This window comes from Alternaria hordeiaustralica, assembly GCF_023758085.1.
Source record: "Alternaria hordeiaustralica strain BMP 2776 chromosome Unknown scaffold_1, whole genome shotgun sequence".
NCBI lineage: Eukaryota > Fungi > Ascomycota > Dothideomycetes > Pleosporales > Pleosporaceae > Alternaria > Alternaria hordeiaustralica.
Window position 1 is genome coordinate 4,113,416 of NW_026056773.1, and position 26,768 is coordinate 4,140,183.

At 52.8% G+C, this 26,768-nt stretch overlaps 13 protein-coding genes across 13 annotated transcripts; 5 read left to right on the plus strand and 8 right to left on the minus strand.

The window, feature by feature from the left end:
• Positions 1 to 64: 64 nt before the first annotated feature.
• Positions 65 to 3,323, minus strand: J4E84_001318 (uncharacterized protein; the record flags this gene model as incomplete). The annotated part of the gene is made up of 8 exons (XM_049383951.1): positions 65 to 166; positions 217 to 2,159; positions 2,206 to 2,540; positions 2,587 to 2,876; positions 2,926 to 2,981; positions 3,026 to 3,039; positions 3,094 to 3,181; positions 3,233 to 3,323. The coding sequence occupies 8 exons, from the start codon at positions 3,321 to 3,323 to the stop codon at positions 65 to 67; spliced, it is 2,919 nt and encodes a 972-aa protein (XP_049249469.1).
• A 949-nt stretch (positions 3,324 to 4,272) lies between these two features.
• Positions 4,273 to 4,634, minus strand: J4E84_001319 (uncharacterized protein; the record flags this gene model as incomplete). The annotated part of the gene is made up of 2 exons (XM_049383952.1): positions 4,273 to 4,421; positions 4,547 to 4,634. 2 exons carry the CDS (start codon positions 4,632 to 4,634, stop codon positions 4,273 to 4,275), a joined length of 237 nt encoding a protein of 78 aa, XP_049249470.1.
• Positions 4,635 to 5,200: 566 nt separating this feature from the next.
• On the minus strand, positions 5,201 to 7,580 carry J4E84_001320 (uncharacterized protein; the record flags this gene model as incomplete). The annotated part of the gene is made up of 4 exons (XM_049383953.1): positions 5,201 to 6,996; positions 7,044 to 7,157; positions 7,213 to 7,344; positions 7,391 to 7,580. 4 exons carry the CDS (start codon positions 7,578 to 7,580, stop codon positions 5,201 to 5,203), a joined length of 2,232 nt encoding a protein of 743 aa, XP_049249471.1.
• Positions 7,581 to 8,017: 437 nt separating this feature from the next.
• J4E84_001321 (uncharacterized protein) lies at positions 8,018 to 8,444 on the plus strand (the record flags this gene model as incomplete). The annotated part of the gene is made up of 3 exons (XM_049383954.1): positions 8,018 to 8,065; positions 8,119 to 8,187; positions 8,277 to 8,444. The coding sequence occupies 3 exons, from the start codon at positions 8,018 to 8,020 to the stop codon at positions 8,442 to 8,444; spliced, it is 285 nt and encodes a 94-aa protein (XP_049249472.1).
• Positions 8,445 to 8,573: 129 nt separating this feature from the next.
• Positions 8,574 to 9,388, minus strand: J4E84_001322 (uncharacterized protein; the record flags this gene model as incomplete). Its single annotated transcript, XM_049383955.1, has 2 exons — positions 8,574 to 9,136; positions 9,187 to 9,388. The coding sequence occupies 2 exons, from the start codon at positions 9,386 to 9,388 to the stop codon at positions 8,574 to 8,576; spliced, it is 765 nt and encodes a 254-aa protein (XP_049249473.1).
• A 334-nt stretch (positions 9,389 to 9,722) lies between these two features.
• J4E84_001323 (uncharacterized protein) lies at positions 9,723 to 11,301 on the plus strand (the record flags this gene model as incomplete). Its single annotated transcript, XM_049383956.1, has 2 exons — positions 9,723 to 10,369; positions 10,422 to 11,301. 2 exons carry the CDS (start codon positions 9,723 to 9,725, stop codon positions 11,299 to 11,301), a joined length of 1,527 nt encoding a protein of 508 aa, XP_049249474.1.
• A 466-nt stretch (positions 11,302 to 11,767) lies between these two features.
• J4E84_001324 (uncharacterized protein) lies at positions 11,768 to 12,379 on the plus strand (the record flags this gene model as incomplete). Its single annotated transcript, XM_049383957.1, has 1 exon — positions 11,768 to 12,379. One exon carries the CDS (start codon positions 11,768 to 11,770, stop codon positions 12,377 to 12,379), a length of 612 nt encoding a protein of 203 aa, XP_049249475.1.
• A 72-nt stretch (positions 12,380 to 12,451) lies between these two features.
• J4E84_001325 (uncharacterized protein) lies at positions 12,452 to 13,486 on the minus strand (the record flags this gene model as incomplete). The annotated part of the gene is made up of 1 exon (XM_049383958.1): positions 12,452 to 13,486. One exon carries the CDS (start codon positions 13,484 to 13,486, stop codon positions 12,452 to 12,454), a length of 1,035 nt encoding a protein of 344 aa, XP_049249476.1.
• A 1,198-nt stretch (positions 13,487 to 14,684) lies between these two features.
• On the plus strand, positions 14,685 to 16,982 carry J4E84_001326 (uncharacterized protein; the record flags this gene model as incomplete). The annotated part of the gene is made up of 4 exons (XM_049383959.1): positions 14,685 to 14,739; positions 14,796 to 14,833; positions 14,884 to 16,096; positions 16,144 to 16,982. 4 exons carry the CDS (start codon positions 14,685 to 14,687, stop codon positions 16,980 to 16,982), a joined length of 2,145 nt encoding a protein of 714 aa, XP_049249477.1.
• Positions 16,983 to 17,178: 196 nt separating this feature from the next.
• Positions 17,179 to 18,120, minus strand: J4E84_001327 (uncharacterized protein; the record flags this gene model as incomplete). The annotated part of the gene is made up of 2 exons (XM_049383960.1): positions 17,179 to 17,594; positions 17,655 to 18,120. The coding sequence occupies 2 exons, from the start codon at positions 18,118 to 18,120 to the stop codon at positions 17,179 to 17,181; spliced, it is 882 nt and encodes a 293-aa protein (XP_049249478.1).
• A 3,223-nt stretch (positions 18,121 to 21,343) lies between these two features.
• Positions 21,344 to 22,241, minus strand: J4E84_001328 (uncharacterized protein; the record flags this gene model as incomplete). Its single annotated transcript, XM_049383961.1, has 2 exons — positions 21,344 to 22,075; positions 22,137 to 22,241. 2 exons carry the CDS (start codon positions 22,239 to 22,241, stop codon positions 21,344 to 21,346), a joined length of 837 nt encoding a protein of 278 aa, XP_049249479.1.
• Positions 22,242 to 22,438: 197 nt separating this feature from the next.
• J4E84_001329 (uncharacterized protein) lies at positions 22,439 to 23,646 on the minus strand (the record flags this gene model as incomplete). Its single annotated transcript, XM_049383962.1, has 2 exons — positions 22,439 to 23,307; positions 23,355 to 23,646. The coding sequence occupies 2 exons, from the start codon at positions 23,644 to 23,646 to the stop codon at positions 22,439 to 22,441; spliced, it is 1,161 nt and encodes a 386-aa protein (XP_049249480.1).
• An 886-nt stretch (positions 23,647 to 24,532) lies between these two features.
• J4E84_001330 (uncharacterized protein) lies at positions 24,533 to 25,873 on the plus strand (the record flags this gene model as incomplete). The annotated part of the gene is made up of 5 exons (XM_049383963.1): positions 24,533 to 24,698; positions 24,746 to 24,802; positions 24,851 to 25,354; positions 25,405 to 25,735; positions 25,786 to 25,873. The coding sequence occupies 5 exons, from the start codon at positions 24,533 to 24,535 to the stop codon at positions 25,871 to 25,873; spliced, it is 1,146 nt and encodes a 381-aa protein (XP_049249481.1).
• Positions 25,874 to 26,768: the final 895 nt, after the last annotated feature.

Below are 26,768 nucleotides of genomic sequence, written 5' to 3' on the forward strand. Positions count from 1 at the left end.
GGGTGATGGTGTAAGAATAGTGTTGGTGTTGGTAGAGAGGTGGGAAGGCAAGGAACCCAGTGGTTTAAGCCATGCCCTCAATACCCTGCGAGAGGCGGTCTTGCATAGCCTTGACCAAGACCGGCGGAACCGACTCATCAGTCGCACGGATAGTGATCCGGTACATCTACACCTCGTTAGCATCCTCATCCCCCTTGTCAAAGCACACCAACATACCTGTGTCTCAAAGTTCGGCTCCAGCCTCAACAAGCATCCAAACTTGCCCTCACTCGAATGCAACACCGTCGCACCGACAATATTCTTGCCATTAGGATCCACACCAGTCACAATACCCCACTTGAAGCCCTTGACCACCTTTTGCACGAAATCAGAGTCCATCGTTCGGTTCTTGTTGATCAGGCCGAAGATACTTTGGTGTTCGCGCGGGGCGCCGCCGATTTGCTTCCAGCGCTTGAAGAAGTCTTCGGCGCTGAGTTCGGCGCCTTCCATGTATTTGTGTAAGAGGACGGGCAGTTGGAGGGTTAGACCCTGTAAGGCTCCGGCGAGGTAGGATATACGAATAGTGGGAGGGTCGATGAAGACGTTCTTGCATTCGAACATGATTGTTTGCTGCGTCTGGCCTTCGGGCGCGATGGAGGTGTCGGGTAGGCCCTTGATGTCCGTCTTCAAGGTTTCCGATGACCGGTTGTCGAGTGTCGTGGTGAAAGATCCCATGGAGAACTGTGACTTGTTCGTGAAGTAGAAGATGAGAGCGCCCAACTGCCCGCGGTACTCTGTTCGCAGACCGATCTGTATTTGCTGGTCTTCGTAGAGCACGCCTTCCGACCGTAATAGGAGACGAGTGTAGCCAACCTCCCAATCGGGACTGAGATGCGCTGCGCTTGCGAGATTTGGTGCTTTGGAAGCCTTGCTCAGATCCATGTTGAGATCTAGACCCTCCAAATCACTTGATATCGCTGCGACACCGTTGGCGCCATTTGCTGCGCCGGTCTTGGCGTCCTTTGGTACAGGTTCGGTGAAGCTTCTCTTAACACCCGCAGACGTATTCTGCCTTGCAAGACCAAATTCTTTGAGGTCCGCATTTGCATCCTTGCCACCAACCACCCACGTTCGCTTGTCGCTAGTAGTGGCGTGCTTCTGGTGTAACCGCGAGAGCAGCGCTGACGTCCGTTCTGGGTAAGGAGGCATCTCGTCGCATACGGTACGCAGTAGGTCGTCCGTCGGCATGGTGGCGAGTGTGAGGTATTCGCATGCTCTTTGCTGGAGTTCGGAGTCGAGCGAGTGGCTGTAGGCGCGGAAAGCCTGAAGAAGCTGAGGCTTGATCTCGGGGAACAAGTTCACGTACTTGACGTAACACGACAAGAGTATCGCCCGTGTCGTTGACGAGCAACCTCGCATCTTTGCGCTCAACGCCATGAACTGCTCGATCGGGCTACATCCTTTGCTATCCGCAATCAAATGGCCGAATTCTCCGAGCAGGTATCCACCAATCTTTACAAGCGTCTCGTGACAGTCCGATTTGATGTACTGCAGAATCGTTTGCGCAGCGTACACTTGCAGCTCCTCGTTGTTCGTCGTGATCTGGATGACTCGCTGCCAGACTTCATCGCTAACGTGGTCTCCAGCCATGGCGATCAGTCGTAGTGATATGTCCACGTACCACTGAACATCAGTGGCGTACTTCTCGGTAAGAATCGCAATCTTGAGTACCATCTCTTCCCGTATCGCGTAGTCGGCAGATTGTAGGTATCGGAGGAGTTCGTTCACGATCGCTTGCGCATTCGTCGGATCACACATGCTGTATAGTAGGTCCAGACCCTGTCTTCGTACACTGATATCCCTGTCTCTTAACGATCCGATGATAATTGCCTGGTGCTTCTTGATGGGATCAAGGTTCTCAGATCGAGCAGCCAGATGCGTCATGGCCTCCAGTCCTAGATACCGCACGTTGGTTTCCCGAGACGCGATGAATTTGCCTAGCCGTTGTGATATTTGAACCATCAGGTCTTGCTCTGTGTCGAGGTGTATTACGAGGTTGATCGCTTCGAAGAGGACGGCGTTTTGTGCGTTGTTCTGCTGTACGTTCTTGGGCATTTCGAGGGCTGAGTCCATAATCTTTTGGAGCGCTTCGCGAATCAGCTTTCGGATATGTGAGTCCTCTGTTTCTGTTAGTGCGAGTTGATAATAGCTGGAGAAGACACAAACCGGGAGGTGGGTAGTACTGCAGCAACTTGAGCAGCTTGACCAGTATCCACGGACATGGCACCTTGTAGTAGAAGTAGCCTTCGGCACACTCGTTGTCCACTACTATCCGCTTCAGCCTATTCGCTGCCTTGATGTAGCTTCCCTTGTATTGCTCGGTGTTGTCCTGAACGAGTGCCGTGACCAGCGAGGTTACGGAAAGCGCCACGCCCATATCGGGGTCGTCCATAAGCGATATTATTCGTTCCGCCCATTCGTGCTGTACGATCGCGGGATGTTTTCGGTATAATCGCAGGAGTGTAAGGGCGGCCTTCTTCTTCACGAATGCCTTGGAGGCCCTATTCGACGTCAGCTTGGCCACGAAACCCATCTCATGCCACTCACGGTGATATCAGAAGCCTGTGAACCTCGGCGCTTAGTGCCTCTCCCAGCTCCTTTCCACCAACGTTCGCAATCGCATGCAGCGCCAGGCAGTTGTTGAGCTCATTGTGGTCCAACAGGTCCTTCCTGATGCTGTTAACGACCAGGTGTAGCAGTTCGTGCTCCTCGTGTAGGAATAGGGTAACGGCGAGGTATCCGATCTGCTTTTCCGAGTACTTGGTCGCGGAGATGAGGTTGACCGCTTCGAGATGTCCGAAATCGACGTTCCAACCGAGAATGTATATGTAGAGGAGCTGCGGGAGTCAGCAATAGAGCAGGAGAGTCGGTGAGTGGCGTGTGTACCTTGCAGACGTATTTCTTCTTCTGGTAGCCATTCAGGCCGGCATCTGGGGGTTTTTCTGTCAGAACAGGTCATGTGGGAGGCGTATTCAAGGAGAAGTACCTCTGAACTTTTGCCTGCGGTACTGTTAGCCTTCCGGACATGCTTAGAACTCGGCAGCGTGTACCCACCGTATGTTGGCCAATTCCTTGTTGATGCGCTTCTCTTCGAGTTCTCTCGCGCGAGCATTCCTCAGATCAGCGATGAATGAGACCAGTCCTGTCCGCGTGTGAGCTTCGGTCCGTTGTTCGTGGGCATGCCGTCATGTACCTCGCATCGTGGGCACGTTGCCCGACTGCTCCCGGCTGAAGAGGCCTCCACCAGCCCTCGCTGCCATCTTGGAAGTGACCGAGGCCGCCATGCTGGTGGTAGTAGACGACGTGGTGGGTGGGCGGTTCCCACCTGGTAAGTAGCCCGACAATGCGGCGGCGGTAGTGGTGGTGCGCTATGGAATGGTGCGGTACGGGCCTCGAGGCAGGGTTTATGCCGGCGTGCGCGCTGCGGAGCGGAGGTCGATAGTTCGCGAAAGGGGCGCCTGTCAGCGCTTTCTAGACGCTGGCTGCAGGCTTATGGCGCAATCGAGAGCAGGACATGGAATTGGAACGAGCAAGGAAGACGCACAACACCCCGGCAAGCTATCTAGCTGTTTCTCTGCATGCACGACTGACGGGGGGAATAAGTGGATGTTCTACACATGGATGCCAAGCAAACAGGGTCTAGCGTGTAGCTCCTGCCCGTGCGAGTTAAAGTAGGACGAGCACATCGCGATCTTGACCCTTACGGCAAGTGCAGGTCCATGCATTCGATTTTGGACAGTATTGAACAGGGCACCTTTCAGCAAAGCCGCGATAGCCTTGGAATTTACTGTATACACACCGCCGAACGTACCGCTGCTCTCCCCCGAGCTCCGCAAGCTATCGATGAGATGCCACACGCAACACGGTTGGGAACATCGAGACTAAGGAGGCAGCGGCCACGTCGATTATACGAAACCTGCTTCTCAAGAATACGAAAGCCCTGAAGATCGCTCTCTAGACACGTCGTACGGTCACTACTCTGGGCGAAGACATGAGTCGAGAGGAACACGCGCGTCCAAAGCAAGACGCGTCGACGCGCCCATCACAGACAATTACAAACAGCACAAGACATCATAGGCGTAAGACAGGTTTGAACTTTCAAATCATCATTTACTGATATCAGGTATACCCTCGATCCATCGACCGTCCCATGTAAACGCCAAAAACACCCTCTCATGCTACACACCACCTCGAACCCCCATACGCCTCAGACCCTATACCATATCCATCTCTCTACTTGCTAGTAGTAAAGTCCGTCTCCAAGCTGCTCGATCCGTTGTTCTCAGCGCGACCGCAGTTGCACGCATCCTCTGTCCGCTTTCCGCATGCGCATGCTGAAGAGTCGGTGGGGAGCTTGTTCTCGGTGGCGGCTTTGTCGCAGGCTGTTGATATGTTAGTATACATGCATGAGGTAGAATGTGGTGGGTGGTAGGCGGTATGTGGTGAATTGGGTAATACGGACTGGGGAGAGAAGGCATAAGGTGAAGGAAAGAAGGGAGCGACATACTGCATTGAAGAGCAGGCTGCTTTCCACACGAGCACTTTGCCTCTTGAGCGCACACGCAGGTGCCGTTGTTGCGTCCGCAGCAGACCATCTTGGATGTTGGAGTTGGTTGGTTGGTAGAGTTGAGGATGTAGTTGTTGTTGTTGGTTTGCGGGATCTCAGGTAAGATTGAGAAGTAGTGTGTAGATGAGTAGATTTGAGCTTGTAGATACCTTCAATACGTCGAAAGACAGCCCTTCTTTATACCCAGCTCTCTTCTATGTACTATGTCATGGACCCTGGATTGCTAGCGCGTGAATCCACGTGAGTGGCTCGTCTGGCCAATCAGAGCGCTCTTGATTACGCTGATGGTGCGGAGTGAGGCTCAGGACTCGCAGGCGCCACCGTGCTGATTATTCACTGCTTTTTGCTTCTCTTCCATTTGTTGGAGATCGTTTGGGGGGTTATCTGATTGATATGTATGGTGGTTCGTAAGTGGCGTGAGGTGGTGTTAGGTGAGTCTCACTCGGAACATGGAGTTCAGATGGAGTGGCGACTATAGCATTCGATCACATCACATCAACAGCAATACCAGTTATAGTTGTCATAAGTGGAGAGTGCATTATTAAGAAGAAGTAGGGTAGATACTAAAAACATAAGACATAACCATCATCGAAATCATTGCGGTGCCGTATTGGTCCGCTTCATGCCTTTACCCTTTAACCGTTCCCTCGCCGGTGACTCCTTGATCATTGTCTTCGGAGACACCTCTTCAATCTCGCCAATGACCTCCCTGACCCTCACAGGCGTCCGTGGCCGCTCATCTGAATTGGTCTCACTTGCAAGCGTAGAGCCCCTAGCCCTCCCCGGCGACATGCTAGGCGCATCCGTAGTAGCCCTGCGAGCCAACTCTCTGACTCTCCCCGGCGAGGCGCCTCCAGGGCTACCCAGTGTGCTGACGTCGCCTGAAGAGCGACGCCCTTGGTGCTTAGACAGAGACTGTCTAATGCGAGAGTATTGCGTCCATTTGGTCAGTCTGGAAGTCCTTAGTACTTCCCCGACGGCTTCTTGGAGTTCTCTTACCGCATTGTTCTGCAGCGCCTGGAGCAGCACAATCGCGTTCTGGTGGTCTCGGCTAGCTGTTGATGGGGATTGCTGCGCGAGACCTGCTTCTGTTGCGTTGGCGTGCTCTTTGATTGTTTCGAGGAGGCCGCTGTCCTCTTTTATTTCTTCGGCGATGGCTGCAGCGCCCTCAAGTGTTTGGGCGAGTAGGCCTAGACCGAGTAGTCCTTCGGACCGGGCTTCGGGGTAGAAGCGCTGCCGTACAAGTTGGGCGATCGGTTTGGCTATCTGGGGTACTTGTAAGATCTGTATTTGCACTGCTTCAACATCCTTTTCGGCGTTGGGCCGTCCGAGATATCGCAGCATGGCGACAATGGTGCGACCGAGCTCGATCATTGGGTTTTTCATCGTAGTGCTCGGTAGCGGTGCTGACGGCGCGAGGGCTTGCTCGACAATATGTGAGAAAATGACGGTGTCGGCTGAGATGTCTGGGTCGATGGCTTCGGTGTCAGGGCCGACAGTCTCGTACATGACCTTTTCGATGTTGTAGAAGTTGCCAGTGACGAGCTTGCACAGCATAGCTGCCGCCTCGCCACGAACTGAAGGATCGTCCAGTACGAGCATGCGACAACACGCTTCCATGAGTCCGGCATCTGCAAGCAAAGCCCTGTTAGCCTCTGGAAACGTAAGATGCCGCATGAAACCAGCTGCAGCGTAAAGAAGGGCAGGTTTAGTGCTCTTCTTGAGGATCACAATCAATCGAACGTGAAGTTCCATGATCTTGACCATGTCTATGCAAACCTCATCAGACATGGCCAGATTTCCGACCATGACGCAAGCGCATATCGTAGATGGGTATGCGCTCTCCCAAGGTGCGCGCAACTTTGCTTCCAGCCTCTCGATAACAGGACTTCTGACATTGAAGCTTCGTGAAAACACATCTGTTGCTGAAGCGGCAGATAGCAGCCCGATGAGTTGAGCCATTAGAAGAACCTGCGCCTCGTCTGATGTGGTGGTGTCCGCGTTTTTGCTTGTTGCGAGTTCCTGGAAGACGGCTTCGATGTCCTCTGGCTCCAATCGGGCCTCAAACTCCAGCATCAGGGTGACAAGGTCGTCGAGAAGTTTCGGTGTTGCTATCCTTTGCTGGAACTCTGGGTCTTGGAGGTAATGTACCAGGATGGCCACGTACTCCAGATGATGGTCTTCATCGTATTGCAGTGCCACGTTCAGCAGACTCTTGAATGTCTCCAGCGAAACTTCGTCCTTGAACTGGGCGTCGCTCAGGTTGCTCGTGGTCCAGCTCAGCAGGTCCGTGGCGTAATCCAGCGCTGCTTCCGGGATCCTGTCCAGTACTAGGAAGGTGCATATTGTGGCATCAAGTCTGAGCGCAGCCGCTGCAGCTTTGCCGGGTTCTATCTGCATGAGCTGCATGTCTGGAGGATCCTGTGGCATTGCTCACCAAAATCATTACAAAGATTGAAAAGTACGGCCAAAGTGGTCAAGCGTAGTTCTGGCGAGGGAAGGCAGCCAGCGATGGCGCCGAGCTCTCTCACGGCGAGCTCTCTGTTGGTATCTTGACTCCAGTCAGACTGTTTGCGTCATACGAGGGCCTCTTCAGGTTACAGTACCATTATCAGCAACCGAGTTGCCGATGACTCTCAGGTATTGCTTTGCTACGGGATCTTCATGGCGGACGGTAGACAAGCCACGAAGAGCATAAGCAAGGATGCCGCTGTCGCGGAACGGGGCCTGCCATCTTTCTATACAATGTCAGCAGGGTTGGCTTTGAACAGAGGCATAACATACTACGACCGCCAACAGCCGTCCCAAACAGCTGCAAGGTCTTCTCTATGGCCTCATTGTCCCCACTTGCTGCAAACGCATCGAGCTTATGCACGTAACCTGTGAGGACAGCGGTCTGGCCTGCAGGGTTACCTTGGAGTAGGCGCTCTAAAGACGCTATATAGTCGCCAAGCTCCTCATTGGATAATGGCATATCGCAAAAGTGTGAAGATGAAGAAACGCAGTCGCTCAAAGTCGTGGCAAAGCTCAAGTGTGCATAGTGGCGGTAGAGATTGCGCAAGGATGAAACGGCTACTCGCAGTCGTCCGGAGCCGCCGTACAGGTGATGGCTACTAGTCGGATTGGTTTCAGGAGAACTCCAGAAAAAGTGCAATCAATAGTTCAGCCACTTGTTTTTTGCAGATGCGGAAAGAAACGGGGTGAGTTCCTGCGGCAGCGTCGACCCACCGCGCGGTTGGCCTTGCCTTTTGGCCGGTTCCGTTGGACCCCTGGACACAGATCCCTTGGCGGCAATTGAGCGATCTGGCACTGTACATTCACCACCACAAACGTCGAGCACCACGCCCTCACCCGCACTTCTTCCGACCACCGACCCTCGTTTAACCCGTTTACAACAACCAATTCGCCAGTATGACGCGCGCCACGCAGACCATCAGCATTGGCATGCTCCTCACCTCTGTATGCAGCCCCTTACCTCTACATATACAAGATTGGATGCTAACATGTGACAGATCTACCTCTCACTGTTCCTCCAAGTCGTCCCGCTGCCTCAGAAGATCCAAGAGGAGATTGTCCCTTTCGTAAGTCTTAGCTTTACCTGAACGCGCAGCCCCACTACCTTCACCATCTCCATTGTTATTGTACTGGGCTGCCACTAACCCAACCATAGCTACCCTTCTGGGCCCTCATCTCTTTCGGCGCATACCTTCTCTTCAAGCTCGGCTGGGGAGTCTTCACCTTCAACGACGTACCCGACGCGCACAAGGAGCTCATGCAGCAAATAGCGGAGGCGCGGAAAGACCTTCAGGCAAAGGGCGTGGATGTCGGCGAAGATTAGACGAGATGGGAGATTGGGGTGCAGCATAATTGGTGTTATTTTGGGGCATAGGATGGAATATCGCAAGATATGTAATGGATGGGTATTTGAATGGCAAGATAACTGTATGGGTATTGCCGCATTCGAAGCTCACGCTGCCGCAGCGGCTTCCGCCTTCTTCTGCGCCTGCTTCAACTTCTTCTCCGTCCTCATAAACTCCCGAATGCCCACGGGTATATCGTCAAACAACTTGTCCTTCTCCGCATCATCGAACCCAGTGTCCCAATTCGTCTCACTGCCACCGCCATCGTCGTCCATACTCGTTGCAACATGACTCGGTGATTTGTCTCCTGCCACCATGCTGCCTGTTCCCTTTCCTTCCTGCCGCTGTGCCTGCATTGCCGCTCTGGCTTGGGCGCTCTTCTCTGCCCACTCTTCCATCTCATCTCGATACATGTCCCATACACAGTTCACGCATCCAGACATGCAGCAGTTGTCTGGTTCTTCGGGTCGCGGAGGGACTAGCACGCCGGCAACGTTCTGGGACGATTTCATGATTTCCTGTTTACGTTCTTCCAAGGCCGTGGTAGACCCAAAGATGATACGGGCTTTTGCAAATGTCTCTTCCTTCTGCGTCTTCGGTGGCTCTTTTGGCGGCTCGGGCGTTGTGTGGGATAGTGGCTGTACTTCCGACAGCGGTTTCTTCAGCATGTCTGAATCTTGTCAGTCCGAGTATCGCTGGCGATGTGAGTGAGGGTCCAACCTGCATAGAAGCCGGTGATAGGCCTGGCTTGTTCGCCTTCTGGTGCAACATAGCCTTTGTAGCGACGTTGTATCCGATTGCTATTTTGAAGTCCTATTCGCCCTGCCTCTGTCGAAGCACGCGACCTGCGCCATGTCTTCAAGCACGAAGCGCAGAGCTCCTGGCGCAAGGCCATTTGCCCGGAGTATGCGATGCGTTCCATTGCCCAACAAAGAATCGTGAAGAGATGAAGCAATCACAGGAGCCGCTTCGTTATGACATGTCGAAGTTAGCCACTGCTGTCGATTGCCAATTCGCAGCTGATTGAAAGTGACGATTGACGGTTCGACGTCATTTTGCGCCGCCTTCCGAACGTCGGCAAAAGCTGCAGCGAACGCCGACAGGGCAAACAACACGCGCCGACGCGTCGCATTCACTGTTGTCGTCGCATGCCCCACCAGCACATCTATCCCAACTCCGCACATATTACTACCACAAGAGCGCCTCAAATACGCGCCGAAATCGAGAGTCTTGCGAAAGCTCCACATGCGAACATCATGAACGAACCACCGGCGAAACGGAGGAGGACCAGCTCGCCCGCTGAACAAGCGTCCAGTCCTCTGAGGAAACCTCCGCGACGACCGTCTTTTGCGTCGCCTACAAAAGCCAGTCTTGCGCGCAACTACCCGAATCTTCTGTCTGCATCTCCGAAGCGCAACCCAAACCGACCTGTAGCAGCTAGAATTGGCTCCAGAGGAAGGGAAGAGACCGAAGTGGAATTGCCCAGCGAGAGCGACCTGCCAGAACTCCCAGGGACACCGTCACAGAACAACCGCGCAAGTTCGAAGCAGCCGCGGCGAACGATGATCTTCTCATCACCAAGCAAGCGTCCCCCACGTGTCAAAGATCCCGTCAAACAACCTCCACCGAGTTCGAGAGCGCCAGCGGTACAATCGGACGATTTCACAGGGACGGTAGAAGATGGCCCAGTGGAAGACATGACCGAAGAGATAACTCAAGACGTGTTACAGAAGAGGCAGCCTCCAAATCCAGAGATTGAGAGAAGGAAACAGGAAAAGGCGCGCCTACAGCGTGAAGTAGAAGAGCTGGAGTCTCAAGTGTCAAGATGTATCGAAGAGGTTGCCAAAGAGCAGCGCCGCAGTCCAGAGGATTCTCTGCGGTCTCCAGAGCGCGACAGTCTCAAGTGAGTCTAAAACCCTCCCATGATAGCCAAAATGTGACTGACACAATACTAGGAAGTTCATATCGGACATCAGCGGCACCGATACAGAGCCAGAGAAGCCAGCACCCGTATCGAGTCTGCTCTGTTCATTCCTACCATTCGCCGCTCTCTCCGTTCCTCCACCACGGCCGAAACAAGAGGAAAAGCCCGTCCCGTCGCATCGCCCAGTCGAACTCGCGGATCCCTTGCCATACCTCCAGATGTTCACATCTCTCAACTTTTCCACACAACTCAGCCTGCCCCGCGGCAAGATATCCCCAACCTCACGGCAGGTCCACCAGAAGCATACCATCGCCATTGCGGGCCCACAGAAGCTGTTGACAGCCCAAGTCTCGATAACCATCGACGCGTTAGCGAATGAGATAATCGAAATGCAACTTCTACGAATCTCGCCGTGGGCTGAGCGTGAACTGGGCACTTTTGTTCGTGCGAAAGCGCAAGAAAGAGATCTAGGTAATGCGTCTTGGGCTATGGACTCGTACTGGGAGATTGCGAAGAAGCGGGCACAACACTGGCACAAGTGCGAGACTGCGTTTGCGCATCTACTCGTAAGTCGGACTTCAGAAGACACTGAGAACGCTCAGTCACGGCAACAAAGCAAGCACGTGACGACTGTCACACGCAAAGACTTGAGCAGGAATCTGGGTCGCGATACCCTGATCCTGCAAAACAAGCATGTCCTACTAAAGCTAAACTGGCAAATCGGCTTCGATTGGACAGGCGAAGCGGAATCGGACGTCAGCGTCGAGGCTGCATTTCCACAAATATGGTCCGAGACAGACGATGGTGGTGCAGCGTTTAAGAAGATACCCCAAACTTTTGCTTCTCTTGTTCGTACTCGGGGCGCTTTCCAGGCTACGAAGGTCATGGTAGCTCTATTGTTCTCTCAGTAGATTGCATTATTTCGATGAGGCCTGAAGGTGTTCGCCATATTCTACGTTGATGTACTGGAAATGTGAGGGTAATGTATCCGCCAGGGTGTGTTATGGTCGACAAAACTCGAAGAACACCGTCCTTTGTATTCATCGACTGTAGTCGGAATATGGGCAATGTGTGAGCGTTACTCTGCTGTTGCTGGCAGCAAGTCGAGATAATGTAACTCGGGTTTTACCATTGGGTAGAAATTCGTCGCTTGCCCATGGTACAACACCACCACTAGTGCCCAAGCATCGATGGTACCTGAAAAAGCACGGCTATGCATGAGTCACATCACTACGTAACTCTACACATGTTAGATCCGGACTCCAAACCTTGCACGAGGCCTACTCTCGTCACAACCCTACCGCACATCGCCATAACCCACGCGATACAGCATACCAGCACACCGGCCACCGTCTACACAACAAACTAACATCAACCATGCCCGTAACAACAGTCCCCCACCGATCCGCCTCTTCCAGCTCAATCACCCCCACCCCCAAACCGGTCTTCTTCTGGCAACCCCGCGACGGCAACGGCTACCTCTGCCAATGGTACTGGTCCAAGTTCACCCTCGACGCCGAAACCTACGTCACAACCGAAATGTGGATGATGGTGCAAAAGGCGCGTTGTTTCAACGACGAAGAGATTGCGAAACAGATGCTCGAGACTACGGATCCAAAGACGCATAAAGAGCTAGGACGGATGGTTAGCGGGTTCCATGAGAAGGTTTGGGATGAACGTACGTACTTCCTGTTGTTCGATGTGATACTAGAAGGAGGGGATGCTGACTATGTGACAGGAAAGCTGGAGATTGTAACTCAAGGCAATTACCACAAGTTTACGATCAGCGAGGATGCGGAGAATCTGAGGAATATGCTGCTAGCTACTGGAGAGAGGGAGTTGGTGGAAGCGAGTCCGCATGATAGGATTTGGGGCGTGGGTTTTGCGGAGAAAGATGCGGAGAAGAATCGGTATCGGTGGGGGAAGAATCTTTTGGGGAGGGCGTTGATGGATGTGAGGAAGAGGCTGAGGGAGGAGGATTGGAAATAAGATAGAGGAAGACGTTCTCACAAAAACATATGATGCGGGTCGACCAGTGTATTGCTGATGTGCGAGAACTCATTAGACATTCCCCGAGACAACGTTAATACCGGGGAAATCCAATACCTCCTGCCGTTTATACTCCGTCCTCGCAACCATGCTCGTGATAGATGCAGTGACCATTTTGCTGAATCGTAGCTCCATCTCTTCCTTGACATCCTTCGTCCATGGTGGTCCGAATGTCACACCAGCTCTCTGATATTTGTCCTGCACGAAGTTACTCCAGTCTAGTTCCAGTCGAACGTAGCGCAGTTTACCTAAGCCTCTGATCCCACCCAGAACATCGATCAAACGATGCCAGCGATGCAGTTTGCCTTGCCTGACTTGATCAATGAGGACAGTAAGATCCGATGTTGGCACCGATGGCTCGCCCCGGTAGATTCCTTCGGGCCGGAGGATACTTTCGGTTAGGAACTCAAGGACGTCGACACCGAGTGTGAGGCACTCCAAACCCGGCATCTGATTCAATAGGAGGAGCGCATAAACGAGTTCTTCGAGTAACTTGGCTTGTTCTTTCTGAAGCCGTGTATCATCGCTTAGAACCAAGATTCTGAGTACGTATGGGTGGAGATGGGCATTATCGATGATGTTAAGACGGTGTTCCTGGGAACGTTGAAGCACAGACGAATCATCGAAATAGGCGGGGTCGAAAAGGTTACGAATGGTAAAGAAAGGAATGGCAATCCTTCGTACACGGACTCTGTTCTTAGGCGCCAGGGCTCGATAGAAAGCTCCAACAATGGGGCGACAAGTGCGTTCGCTATCTGTCAATACGAATGTAAAGCTTTGGTACAGGTAGGATAGTACTTCGTTTTCGAAGGTCCAATGCGTGCAGATAAGATTCAGGATAGTTCCCCAATTCTCGACATGAAGCTTGTCTTTCGGGGGCTCTTCCTTCTGGGGCTTGTCTTTCTGAAGCTTGTCTTTCGAATTCAGTGTCGACTTGACCAGTGTCACTCTGATGGTCCGATCTGGGGTGTCGCTGACGATGTAATCGTAAATCATCTGACGAGTCTCGCGTGCAAGGCGCATGATACCGGCTTCTGGCTCGACCATACTAGATATTAATCGGATGGACTAGTAGCTTCTACATCCATGTACTTATAGCTGGGAGTCTGATGAGTTTGTGATTAATACCGTCACGTTGGGTGACAGAGCAATCTCTCTGAGCGACAAACGGCTTGACATACACGTGACACCAAATTGAGTTGGCCATCTGATGAAAGCATCGTCGGACAGATACATGCTGGTTACGCCGAACATATGGATACGTTCAGGTGTGTTGAAGGCATCCAGGCCCCAATATTGCGAGTTCGACAAGCCATGAAACGTCGGTAAGTGCCTCCCGGATGTCCTGTTTTTGGATCGGTTTGTTGGTCCATTTGTCCATTTGTCCATTCCGCACGACATGGAACGCGTACCGGTAATGGGAGGCCTGCCATGTCATCCGAGTCATATCGATGAAGTGTGCGGTAAGGGCTGTCAGATGCTATTACTATGGTTTCTCCAGGTACGTGCTCCGCGCATGGCATATGAAGGCCCGAGAAAGGTACGTAAGATTAGAACGGGTGCGGGACGCCCTCCAGGGCAGCTTCAGTTGCCATCCACAGATGCTGCGATGGCGCATCGAAACGAGCTTTCCGTAGCTTTTGCGAGTGATATTGAGAGGAACTCTCGAATGTGAAACAAGGTAAGAGACGGAAGTACTCGTGTTTCTCGGTGCGGGGATACGACTAGAGCGAGTCTAATTAGCAGCACTATCGGTGATAGGAGGCGCAACCGTATTGGTGATAGAGCGAGACGGGACGGACGGAAGGCGAGCGAGGCAGTACGAGACCGTATCGAGATGAGCTCCGCGAAAGGTCGCTGTTGCCGTGTTGTGATATTTACGACAGAAACACGGCCTGACGCATACATCGGCTTCTGTCTGTTAGTATCTTAACAATAAACCCCACCGTATGCTTCAGGGTATAGGTTGATGTAAGCAACATTGACGAGCCGGGCTGCTCCGCAACATGCGAACGGTAGGGCAGGTTTCGTGATGCCTGCGGTTTCACGGTTTTGGCGGCCAATCCATCGCCTCGGCTCCACAAGCGCCAACAAATGCGGAGGCGGCAGGCGCGCGACCGTATCACGTGTACGAAACACCACCTTGGCAACGTCACCCTCGTGTTGTCTTACGGAGACCAAGCGACTCTTACCTGCGATACACAACCTGCGCTGTCTGAACGAAGCGCGCTCACAGGCCGCCGACATGTCGACAATGATAACATTTGCCGCGAATAACGAGTTTTTCCGAAAGCGCAAAAGTGCGTATAGACCGTGCGCAACACAACAAGCAGCAGCAGCTAACAGCGTCGCGCAGGAGTCCATCGCGCCTGCGAATCATGCAAGAAGAGAAGAGTAAGTTCTAGCAGTAAACTTCTGAAGGCCATCATTTGACGCTATACTAGAAAAGGTGCTCGCATACGTTCGATGATGACGAGGGAGCCACGGGTGGCGGCAGCGTTCCCCAAAGTGGTGGCGGAAGCAATCCGACATCCTCAGACAGTCCTTCTACGAACGGACATTATCATGATCCCAGGGGGGCGCGTGGAGACTACGGTCATGCTCAATCCACAATGCCGCCGCCGCAAAGCCCGGCCTCGGACCACACAGTCCAAACACCACCCAACTTTTTGGGCTATCTCAACCCTGAAGCCGTCTTGCGAGAGCAAGTTCACTCCGAACGTGGAAAGACTGCTCAGTCGCCCAGCCATCCTCCCATTGGACAATGGATCGAAGAACGAGATCAGAGACAGGCATCGTCGCAAGTGGGTTCAGGCGCTTCGCGGATAGTAGAAACAGGTCCGCATTCCAACCAGGAGGCTCAGGTATCTAGGGCTCTCCTAACCTACCTAGACGCGGTCGGAGTTGATATACTCCCTTCTCGTATGAACCAAACTGCGCTTCTCGAGATCTACTTCAGCTACGTCCATCCGCTGCTCCCGCTTGTGGACAAGGAGTTGTTCTACGAGCAGTACAACTATGGTCGGGAACCTCGAATTCTGATGCAAGCAATTTGTATTGTCGCTTCAAAACACGCAACAGCCGCCAAGCACCTTTATTTGGGTAACGAGACCCAGCCACTCAATCCACGCGAGTTCTCTCAAAGGCTCTACAATGCCGTCATTGTTGGGATCGAAGCAAAGTTGGAGAAGAATCGCGTCGTGCTCATCCAAGTGCTTGCTCTCATATCACTTCATTGCGAAGGTCCAGATGGCGCCGAGCAAGCTTCCATGCATCTTGCACAAGCCATCCATCACGCGCATACCTTCGGCCTCCAATTTGGACATCAATGGAAAAACCAAAGTTCGGAATCCCAAGGCAATTTGGAGGATGTCTTCTGGTGTCTTTGGAGTCTGGACAAGATCAACGCCTGTATGAACGGAAGACCTTTGCTGATGCATGATCGCGACAACAGTTTGAGACAGCTCCCTCAAGATCCAGAAAAGAGATCAAGCCCATTTGGAATTTGGCTTCAAATCTCCGAGATGTTGGACAAAGTCATCGACTACTATAGGCCTGGTAGAGCTGCTGAAGAGACAGGCTGGGAAGGTGATGACTTCTTAGGGTTTGAAGAGATGGTTGGAGATGGTGAAGACAAGCTCGATGGCCCTATCATGAGCAAGTGGCTTCAAATCCTGGAATTCGATTTTTGCTAATATCTTCAGGTCTTCTATCGCTTTTCCATCATACCATGTGCATGGCCTCCCACAAATCCCTCTCCATCAACGCGCCGGTCAAGTCAACACCCTCTTACGTCCGACAGAGTCTCTCCGCGACACGAGTGATTCATCTTCTCAATGCTGAATCCCCCGAGCTACTCCCACCGCTTCCGATCGTACCCTACGCACTCGGTGTAGCCCTCAGCGTGGTGTATCGTCACTTCCGCTCTCGCCGCCTAAAGGTCCACGTCAACCGTGCCACCGAAGAACTCAAGCAATGCGTCCGCCTTCTCGACCGATTACGAAACTCTTGGTGGTCTGCGGGCACGACAGCTGATCTCGGACGAGCTGTGCTCAGCAATGCGGCAGGACGTAATACCAACGCTGTCAATACACCGGTACCGGTTCCAGCCGAACCCCGACCGACAGAGCCGAAGACGGAGCCGCCAGCACCGCAAAATACACACAACAACCAGTTGCCACCACAAAACCAGTCACAGCCCTGGTCGCAGAACATGGGTGAGACGCCTATCGATCCTCGGCTCCAGCAACACCAACATCATCCCCACGCCAACTCACCCATGACCAGCCTCCTGAACCCAATACCCGCTCCGACACCCGGTCAACACCCCACAAGCAGCGAACGTGCAGATCGCGCGGCGCCTATGACGGGCCCTCCCGCCGGATTTGGATTCGCTGAACAGTCACCAGACTGGTTGAACTTCGACGCCGCGTTTGAGAATTTTGAAGGCTTGTTGGGAAGTAGTGGCGCTGATCTGAGCAATGAGTTGTTCAAGCCTTTGAACTACGAGACGTTGGAGGGATTTTTAGATCCTGCTGCTTAGGTGTGTTTGTATTATACAAGTTATTTGCGAGTTACCGGGAGCTATGTAATGATGAAATGTAGGCATATTGATGAGCTTTCGTGGTGTTGTGGATGGCGCGCATGTGTAATGTCTCCGCCGTGCTTCGATATGTGAGCATCAAAGCTTCCAGTTCCGATTGATGTATCTGCCACGCTGCCTTCTGCTACAACTTTGCCTACGCCGTTTCGCCATACTTGGCCCCCAACTCAGACATTCTCCTCTTCCAAAACTCCAATCTAGCACTGTCACAAGCGTTCCCACCACCTTCACTGGTCCAAAGATCACCCGGGGGCAACGTTTCCGTCCCAGCTTCACAAAGCTTTTCAATCTCATCCCCCGCAATCCGGAACCATGCTTCAGCAGCAGGTATGTGCAGATCAGTCTTCTTGCCCCTGCGTGTGTTTGGCGAGTGTTCGAGGGCTGTCACCAAGGTCATGCGGGCCATGCGAATCCCATCTGCAAGGACTGGAATTGTCTGCGCCCTAGAGCTTGTGGCGCTGAGGGCGAGGAAAGTGTTGAAGTTCTTCCATAACGTCTTTGCAGTTTCAAGGTCCGCTGGTGATGGTGTATCTGAAAGGTACTGCTCGGGCCCTATGTTGAGGAGTAAGCCAACTAACAAAGCAACTTCCGCACACTGTGGGCATCTCTTACCTTGAAAGCGCTCTGTTATTTCCATACTCAAGTCTGGCAAGTCCCTCCACAGTCTCTTCCCTCCATACCCCATCACGAGAGGTTCTCCTGGCGCAATGGGCACCGACGCCCCGGCGTGGCCTATGTGATCGATGACGACCGTTTCATGGCTCTCGTTGATAGCGTCGGGAAGACTTGCCAGTTCCACAATGTAATCCACCAGTGCTTTCAGCGCATCTTCGTTCGCGATCTTTTCTGCCGAGGTAACATATATCCCAATAACGTCATACCAGGCTTTCGGTTCAGAGGAGACGAGAGAAGCTGTTTTGGACGCCGAGTCTTTGGCTGAGGCTTTGCCAGTCATTGTTTCCTCAAAGATGCGGTAGAGCTGCCACAATGTGGATTCCTTTGTAATAGCCCCAGAATCCCCCTCAAGGAGGCGGCCTAACCAACCCTCTTCTTGATTCTGTACCCGATCGCTGGCCATGTTTGCTTCAGGCTACGGTTTGATAATCTTTCGAGTAGAGACGGTAAGCCGTATATATCGGGAAGGTCCTTTGACGGGACTAAGTAAAGGCAGGAGAATGTTGGAGGGCAGTATCGATGGTCTTCGATTTTCACCTGGCGAGCTGGCTTATATGAATGCTTGCTGCATACATCCTAGCTCGCTAATTGCAGCTCGATTATGTTCGCCTGCGTCATGGCTGCCGTGGATTGATTGAATCAATTGATATGCTAGGGTGGCTGCACTTAGAAAGCCACCAACAGAAAGGCCAAGAGATGTTGCCCATATCGAGGAGGGACGAGGGAGGAGCTAGAACGCAGAAAATGGCAGAGGGATGCTCAATACAGCTTCGAGGAGCGGAGTCGCACAGGTGGCAAGACGCACTCAGCCTGGTGGGGTAAGTATGCATGCAAGCACCTCCACCACACGACGCAACGAATCACCATTACCTGGGTATATGGACTGCCCAATGTTGGAAATAAACAACTTGAATACTCAGATGTTTACATTAATTTTGGCTGGGATGGACGCAGTGGGAGTCGTTGCAGCAACTTGCTCTCGCATGAAGGCGTTCGCGATGTCGTGCCCTACCTAACTGGGTACCTAAGGGCCCGACATGAGCGGTGAAATAATGCGACAATGTATTCTACGGTTCTCTTGCAAGTGTACGCGCAATTTTGCCAGCGTCTTTGATGGCCTGGCGCCTGCACCCCATATACACGTGGTCAGGCTGAGTGTGCAACCCTGGAGGTGGTGGCTTCCCTCCAAGGTCATCTTTTCTCACCACGTCACCTTCAGATCTCTCGCCCTTTTCTCAGCACTGCTCTCAACCGTCTTGAAAATAGATTTTCGCGGCATCAAATCCTCACACATATTCACCACGGCATAAGAAGCGCTCGCACAAGAGGTCGAAACCCTCAGCCTTGCCAGACCATCGAGCCCTACCTAGGTGTAATGACGAGAAAGCGGCTACTGGCTTCAGAAGTGTTCTCCTCATTCCGAGATGAAGTTCGTTCTGGGTCAATATGTCGGATTTGTCTCAATCTCGGTAATGAGGTTTGGGATCTCGGCTATCGCGAAAGGCACAATCTTGGGATGGCATATGGAGCGCATCGTAAGCCAGTAGAAGACGTCGCTATTGCTGCGCAACAAGGCTGCCCGGGCTGCGAGATCATAGCTTGGGCGCTCGAACCTTACATGAAACAACTTCAAGGCAGCGGTCAAGTAGTTGTCAGTTTTGACCATATTGGGGAAGCCACATCGAACATTCTGATTTACCGTAATCGCCTACCTTCTCCAGCAACATCCAATACAGTTGTTACCATTAAAGAGAGCCCTCCTAAACCTGGGCGGAATAACCACCTTTGGACGAACAGTAAGTGTGGCTTTAAGGCGGTCTCAGAGCCGATACTGCAACCTTGCTGATACAAACAGGCCTCACATCTCCATGGCGTCTTATACCCGCAGCATCTATGGTTACTCACAACACGGGCTCTTCAGCTGCTTCTGCAAAAGTGCAGGAATGGTATTCTGAATGCCTTTTGAGCCACATCCCATGTCATTCGGATGCACGCACGCCACTCCCGACAAGAGTCATACACATCCAAGGACCTAAAAAAGTCAGATTGTACAGCACAGATGCTGAATATGCTGATTACGCTTGTTTGAGCTATTGCTGGGGACAACAGTCCTTCATTCGGACCACTAAGACGACTCTCGAGCAGTACACTGTCGATATACCGTGGAAAGAATTACCTCTGGCGTTCCAAGATGCCATTCGGGTTGCTAACAAGATTGGCTTCAAATACTTGTGGATCGACTCACTATGTCAGTGTCATTTCATTGTTTTAAACAAAAGCCTTGAGTACAACTGATTCATTGTCACTCAGGTATAATTCAAGACTCAGTTGAAGATTGGCGCCACGAAGGCAGTCTCATGTCGCGTATTTACGCCAATGCATCGATCACGTTGTCAGCCACGCGGGCAGCGAGCCCTCATCAGGGCTGTTTTGCGAGACTCGACGAGCGGTACATATCGCGTACAAAAGCGTTCACGAACAGGGACGATAACACGTACGAACTTCACTGTCACGAGCAGCTACCCAATTTGAAAACTCCGCTCTTTGAGAGAGGCTGGGCTTTCCAGGAGCGGATGCTATCTAAGAGGATCGTTCACTTCATGGACCAGGAGCTATGGTGGGAATGTCGAAAGTGTTTTCGTTGCGAATGCGGTCTTCCTACTCACAGCTCTAACCGGAGGCAACATGACAACGCATTCGTAATAAATGAGCTATCGTCGCTCAAGGATATCGAAGACATTTGGGGGAATTTGGCTGAGACGTACTCGGCTAAGTCACTCACATATCCAAGCGACATTTTTCCTGCCATACAAGCACTGGCTAAACTAATTCCGTCAAAGATGGGTAGGTATCTTGCTGGACACTGGGAGAGTACTTTGCTGCAAAGTCTCTGTTGGCGCTCTGACGAAACAAACGAGAGCAAGCTCGGTGAATGGCGCGCTCCGTCCTGGTCTTGGGCTGCGGCCCCAGGAAGAGTGACCTGGTACCATTCGGGGCATGATTCAAAAACGACCACTTACGCTACTGTTGTAAGCGCCATGACAAAACCGAAAGGAGATGACCCAATGGGCCAGATATCTTATGGAGCCATTGTTCTAAGAGGCAGGTACTTGGTCGGCCGGGTGCTAAGCTCATTCCCCTATTCTTTTATTGAGCTCAGGTCCCCGCTCCAGATGTCAACAAAATCATTTGAATGCTTACCTTATTGGGATCAAACCGGGTATAAGACCGGCACGGAGATTATTGCCCTGCGAATACTTGAGATCGACACGCTAGACGCCTACGGAATGAGCGTTGGCTGCGATGGGCAGTGGCTACTTCTAAGAGGTGTATGGGGTGTAGCCGGAGAATACACGCGTATTGGTATAGTCTTAGATCTGCATTATGCGGAGGGAACCCGCATGAGAATCCGCAGGCAAATTGAAGGTGTAATGGAAGAAGAGTCAGCAGAAGAAAACCTTGAAGATGTAATGGAAGAAGAGGCAGTAGAAGGGGAGTTCAAGATTATCTAGACGCACAAAACGGCGGTCAGAAGCCATGCTCACTGAGCCAGAATCCGAGAGGTCAGACTCTACTTCGATATGCTGCGCGCACAAGCCGTTTAGACCATTACCCAATACACCCCCTCAGTTCTCGCCCCTCGTCTCCTTCTCCACAACAACCGCATCCTTCTTCTGCGGCCTCTCCCCAAATATCTGACTCCCCACCCTAACCTCATCACTCCCCATTCTAATCGCCCCCTCAAAATCCGCACTCATCCCCATACTCAACTCCAACTGTCCCTCTTCCCACCCCAACTCCTTAACCACCTGATCCCTAACCTCCTTCAGCTTAACAAAATCCTCGTTTTCAGTCTCAGGCGTCGTGGCCTGACTGCGCGCAATAGCGCCGATAGTCATGAGGCCGTGGAGGAGGAGATGGGGGCATTTGTCTATGATGTGCCGGCATAAGGCTAGTGTGTCGGAGGGCTCGACGCCGGATTTGGATTCTTCGCCCGAGGTGTTGACCTGGACCTTCACGCGCAGTTTCTCTTCCACTTTATCTTCTCCCTCCTGACCCTTCTCAACCAACGCCCTCCTCCCTTTCTCCAGCTCATTCGCCTTCTTCTCACTGTCCACACTACTCACACACCACAGATTCGGCACTTGCTCAGCCAGCTGCTTGCACTTGTTCGATTGCAATCCGCCGATCATGTGCCATTTTATGGAGCGGGGCAGGATTTTGTGCTTCTCGAGGAGTTCTTGGACGTAGTTTTCGCCGAAGTGCGTTTGGAGGGGTGGCTGCGAGGGGGAGGATGGTTTGTGTAGCGCGAGGATGTCGTTTGCGGGTTTGAGTTTGGAGACGGCGATGAGGCGGACCTGGAGTGTCGCGTGTTAGGAGGTGTGCTCTTGGATGGCTGGACGGATGGGAGTGTGTTACTTCTTTGCTGCCTTGGCGGGCGGCGTTGATGCGCGAGGTTATGCTCGCGATGTTCTCGGTGAGCTGCTTCGCGCGTTGGGGGTTTATGTGCATGTCTTCGGCCATGGTTGATGCAGGGCTATGATGGTGTTCGCGCGTTCAGCCCTGCGACTCGCTTGGATGAAGACGTCAGATCGGCGTTACTGCAAAGCGCTGTGCTATCTCCGTTGCATGCACGAGTCATCACTTTTGCATGCAAGTATAGGTAAACCAAAGGCTCGATTACTGTACTTATATGCGACGATGCTAAGGCATATTTTATACTAGGGAGCCGCTACGACAGGCTGCGAGGTCTGCCAGGACTCGCTGACCCGCTTCAACCATTTCTCGCTCCCACCAAAGGCAGGGTCCACCAACAGGTCGTGATCTGTACCTGGGAGCACTTCATTTTTGTAATCATAGCTTTGGCTTGGTACCCATATCGCGTTGAACCAATCCCTGCCTTTGTCGCCGACCAGTTGGTCTTGTTCTGCGTGCATGCAGTCGATATCCCAGACCCGTCTGTTTCCTGCCAGTCGATCATCTTCGCCAATGGTCTTGGACAGCAGCTGCACTGCGTCGTCGAGATCTTCCCATTCGACTATGGGAGAGCTCCATGGAACAGAGCGCCGCAGGAACATCTGTGTGTCGGCTGAGACGCCATCCACGGACTCTGCGAAAACGAACTTGGTAATGTGATTTCGCAGGTCATCCACGACTTTTGGATCGTCAAGTGCGACGTCGTAGAGAGTGTCGCGAGGGCCATCATTTGGCTCTCTAGGCTCAGTTGTTTCAGGCGCTGCAAGAGCGACTGGGCCTGCGGTAGGGCTTGAGCGCGACAATGAAGTGGATATTCCTTGAACGAGGGTGCCGCTCAAGCCAACCAGCGGAACGACATTCTGATTAATGAATCTGGCGACGGGACCCATTTTCCCTATTAGAGACGCGGGAAGAAGCCCAGTAGCCTGTAGATGCGTCATCTTCGTGTGCGAGTAGTGTACCCACGGAGCGAAGAAACAGATGTATGGATGGTCAGGATTCAGCAAATGTGGATACGCGAGGATAAGGTTCATGAGGTAGATGTCGCCTCCACTGTGACTAGCAACCGAAACATGCTCGACATTCAAATGCGCCAGGAGTTGGGGAACCATTTCTACGTGGATGAGTTAGCCGCCTTAATGGAAGAACATGTTTACCAACCGAGCCAGGTCTGAATCCGCTTTTCAGGCGTCACAGCATCACTCCCACCAACACCGGGACGATCCGGATGGATGATTCGGACATGATACTTCTTTGCTAATTGATCCAAAGGGGAGTAAGACAGGCGCTGCCCAAACATAGCTCCACAGAACAAGACGACTGCGTTGCTGTCGGCGTCGCCAAAGTCGGAGTAGGATACATGATAGGGTTTGGGTCGGTCGGCATCAGGGTCGGCTGGAAGCACGAAACTGCGGTGGAACCTTCGATCGCAAATGAATTCAAGCGCGCCCATGGTGAGGGGTTAAGAAGAGTTTGTTGGTAGGGGTTGTTGAGGTGAGTACGTTCGATCCTTCCAATGTACCTTCAGCCCATCAGCTGCCAAGCATGGGTATGTTAGGCAACCAGACACGCGGCAGGAGGCTGCGGGTGCTATTGGATGTCAAGGGACGAATCCTACTTTTGCGGACGTCCTGCAATCGCAGTGCCCACCAGAGGTGCCGCTTTTTGGTGTAACATGTTGAGACATAGCCTATAATCTTTTGATTGTTGATGAGAGTGAGTGAGGAATCCAATCGCTCAGGGACAGAACAGAAGCTCCGTTATGCGGAAAGAGGAGGCGACAACACCAATTCTCCAGGAAAAAGAATTTCGAAGAGCGATGCGAGTATATTCCACAGATGCCAGAGATTCAGCTGCGATGGATCTGGTGACGTCGAAGGCTCGCTGCAGTAGGAAGATGGGCATCCCCGGAGCAAGCCTCATCACATCCGGCTCGTCGCCCCACATGGCAAGTAACGTGCCGCAGAACCGCCTGCGCGTCTTGCCCTCCACACCCCATCAAAGACCAACCCCAGATTTGATCTAGTAAACGAGACACAATGCAATCAAGTGTCTACTTAGAGCATAGAGACGCCCGGCTAAGGCACCTAGTACCTGCAGGAGGTGCCGGAGTAATACTTCAGACAGATTGCTTTATATGGCCAAGCCCCCGTTTAACCCCGGATACACCCATGACGCCAGTGATGATTAATATCAGGGCGAACTTCTAGAAATGAAGGTGCATGTGGTTTGGAGGGGCGCTTTTGGTTTGCAATGTATAAAGACGTGGGTGCTGTAGGTTGGACACTTGCTGGCGCGGTTGCTCTTTCCCACTACAGTACTTCTTAGCCTACTTCGCCATGAGGTATCTTCCAGTCGCTCTCGCCGCTGCTACTGCACGAACTGTGCTTGCGCACCCAGGCTCTCCACATCCAGATGCGCAAGGAAGGTACACGATTGAGGCCGAGGGAATCAGGGCACAATTCATTCCCTATGCTGCTACTCTCACCAACCTTTTCGTCAAAGGTAGACTGCACTTATCATGCTAGATGATATCTACTAAAAGAATATAGACCCGGCAGGCCAGGAGCTCGACATCGTCCTAGGTTACGACAACACGTCTTACTACCGTAAGCTGCTGTCGCGCATGCATTGCAATACAACCTAACAATCTCCAGCCGTCGACCCGGGACATCCCGTCTACAATGCCATCCCAGGCCGATATGTCAACCGCATTGGCAACGGCGAATACTCCATTGACAACGTCACGTACCACACTGAGAAGAACGATGGCCCAAACACCCTCCACAGCGGGACAAACAACTGGTCCTTCAGGATGTGGAACGTCAGCGCCGTGACCAATTCGTCCATCACCTTCTCCATCAGCGATGCTTCCAACTCTTCGCTGGGTATGATTGGCCGTGTGGATGCGAGCGTCACGTACTCGGTCTCGAAGAACAAATGGCACATCTCCATGGATGCCACATCCCCCGAGGCCAAGACGCCGCTCATGCTGACGCAGCATACTTACTTCCAGCTCGATGCCTTCAAACGCCCTGACAATCGCACGGTCTGGAACCACACTGTATACATGCCAGAGGCCAAGCGTGCGCTCGTCGCCGATGCGAACGCTCTTCCCACCGGCGAGATTGCGCAAATCCCCGCCGGAGCCATTGATGATTGTGAGTAATCTCTCTGTGAACCTAATATGAGTTGATATTGATTTGATTAGTCTGGTCCGCACCGCATGAACTTGGGTTTGCATCAGGCAACGAGGAATTCGAGAACCACTGCGGAAACGGATGCCACGGCTACAACGGCGCCTGGGCATTCAACGAGGCCAGGAACAAGAGCGCAGCGGTGCTCACGCTATCGAGCGCATACAGTGGCATCGAGGCCAAGCTGACGACGAACCAAGATGCCGTTGTCCTCTACACATGCAACTGGAACGACGGGAAGAGCGAGTTCAAGAGCACGCAGGGTGTTGTTGGCCAAGACAAATTTATCCCGCGCGACGGGTGCATCGCTATTGAGGCCCAAGACTACGTTGATGGCATCAACCAGTAAGTCGATGATGACGTCGTTTCAGGCACAAGCTAATATTGTTGAACAGTCCGGAGTGGGGTCGGCTGGACAAGCAGATCTCGGGCCCTGGAGACAAATACCACTGGGAGTCGTCGTGGGAATTTGGAACGATCTGACATGAGGCGGTAGCGGCCTCTGAAGGGGCGCGAGGGTGGTGAGGCTAGCAGTGGACACGGCGTAGGACGGTAGGTAGTAAGCAACATGTTATGCAACCCCATTGACCAAGTGTCAATGTCTGGAGCCCCGCATTTGGGCGGGGTGCAGTGCTCGCGTGTCGCCCGACGTCTGCTTGGTAGCGAACAGCACAGTGTTTGAGGGCGAATTTCGAGTGTTTGTTGACAACGAAGTGGTGATGTTGGTGGTCGCCGACTGCGGGCGGGAATAGCAGACTGGGACAAGGCCCAAGGTTGGTTCCTGGTATTGGTATCGTGGCGGCGCGGGCTAAGCGGCACAAGCTCCAGGACCTAGCTGCTGCATGCCATGGCTGCATATAGGCCCAGATGTCGCCAGCACGCAGCCTGTTTGCTCTTCCATCGTGCACCCTCGTCACTACTCGACTCTGTGAATGATGGTGAAGGCATGCTGAGCTGACATGATCGACGACTGCTCCTGACGCCTGATTGCCTTTTCCATCGCCCCGCCCATTCGGCCCTAAGCGTCCTACATACGCAACATTCATTTGCGATCGACAGTCCGCTGCGTAGCTGCCAAGCAACGACATCATCCAGGAATCGTCGACTCCAGGGCGCCATCACTCCAGGGTTGCTCGTCGACACCCACTCCCCACTGCACTTGCCTCTGCCTGCCTCGCCCATGCGCCCCTTTTGTCGATCGCGACTGCTCTGTCTATCTAATCGCATCTCGTGAGGCGCGTCGGAAAGGGCCACCCACGGCCAGTCCCCAGCATCGATGTCCTTGTGACACCGGCTATCTTGCACCGGACACGCCCACCACCTCTCCCTCGCTAGCCGTCGCGATAACGACCTGATCCCTGCCCGCACAGACTGCGTC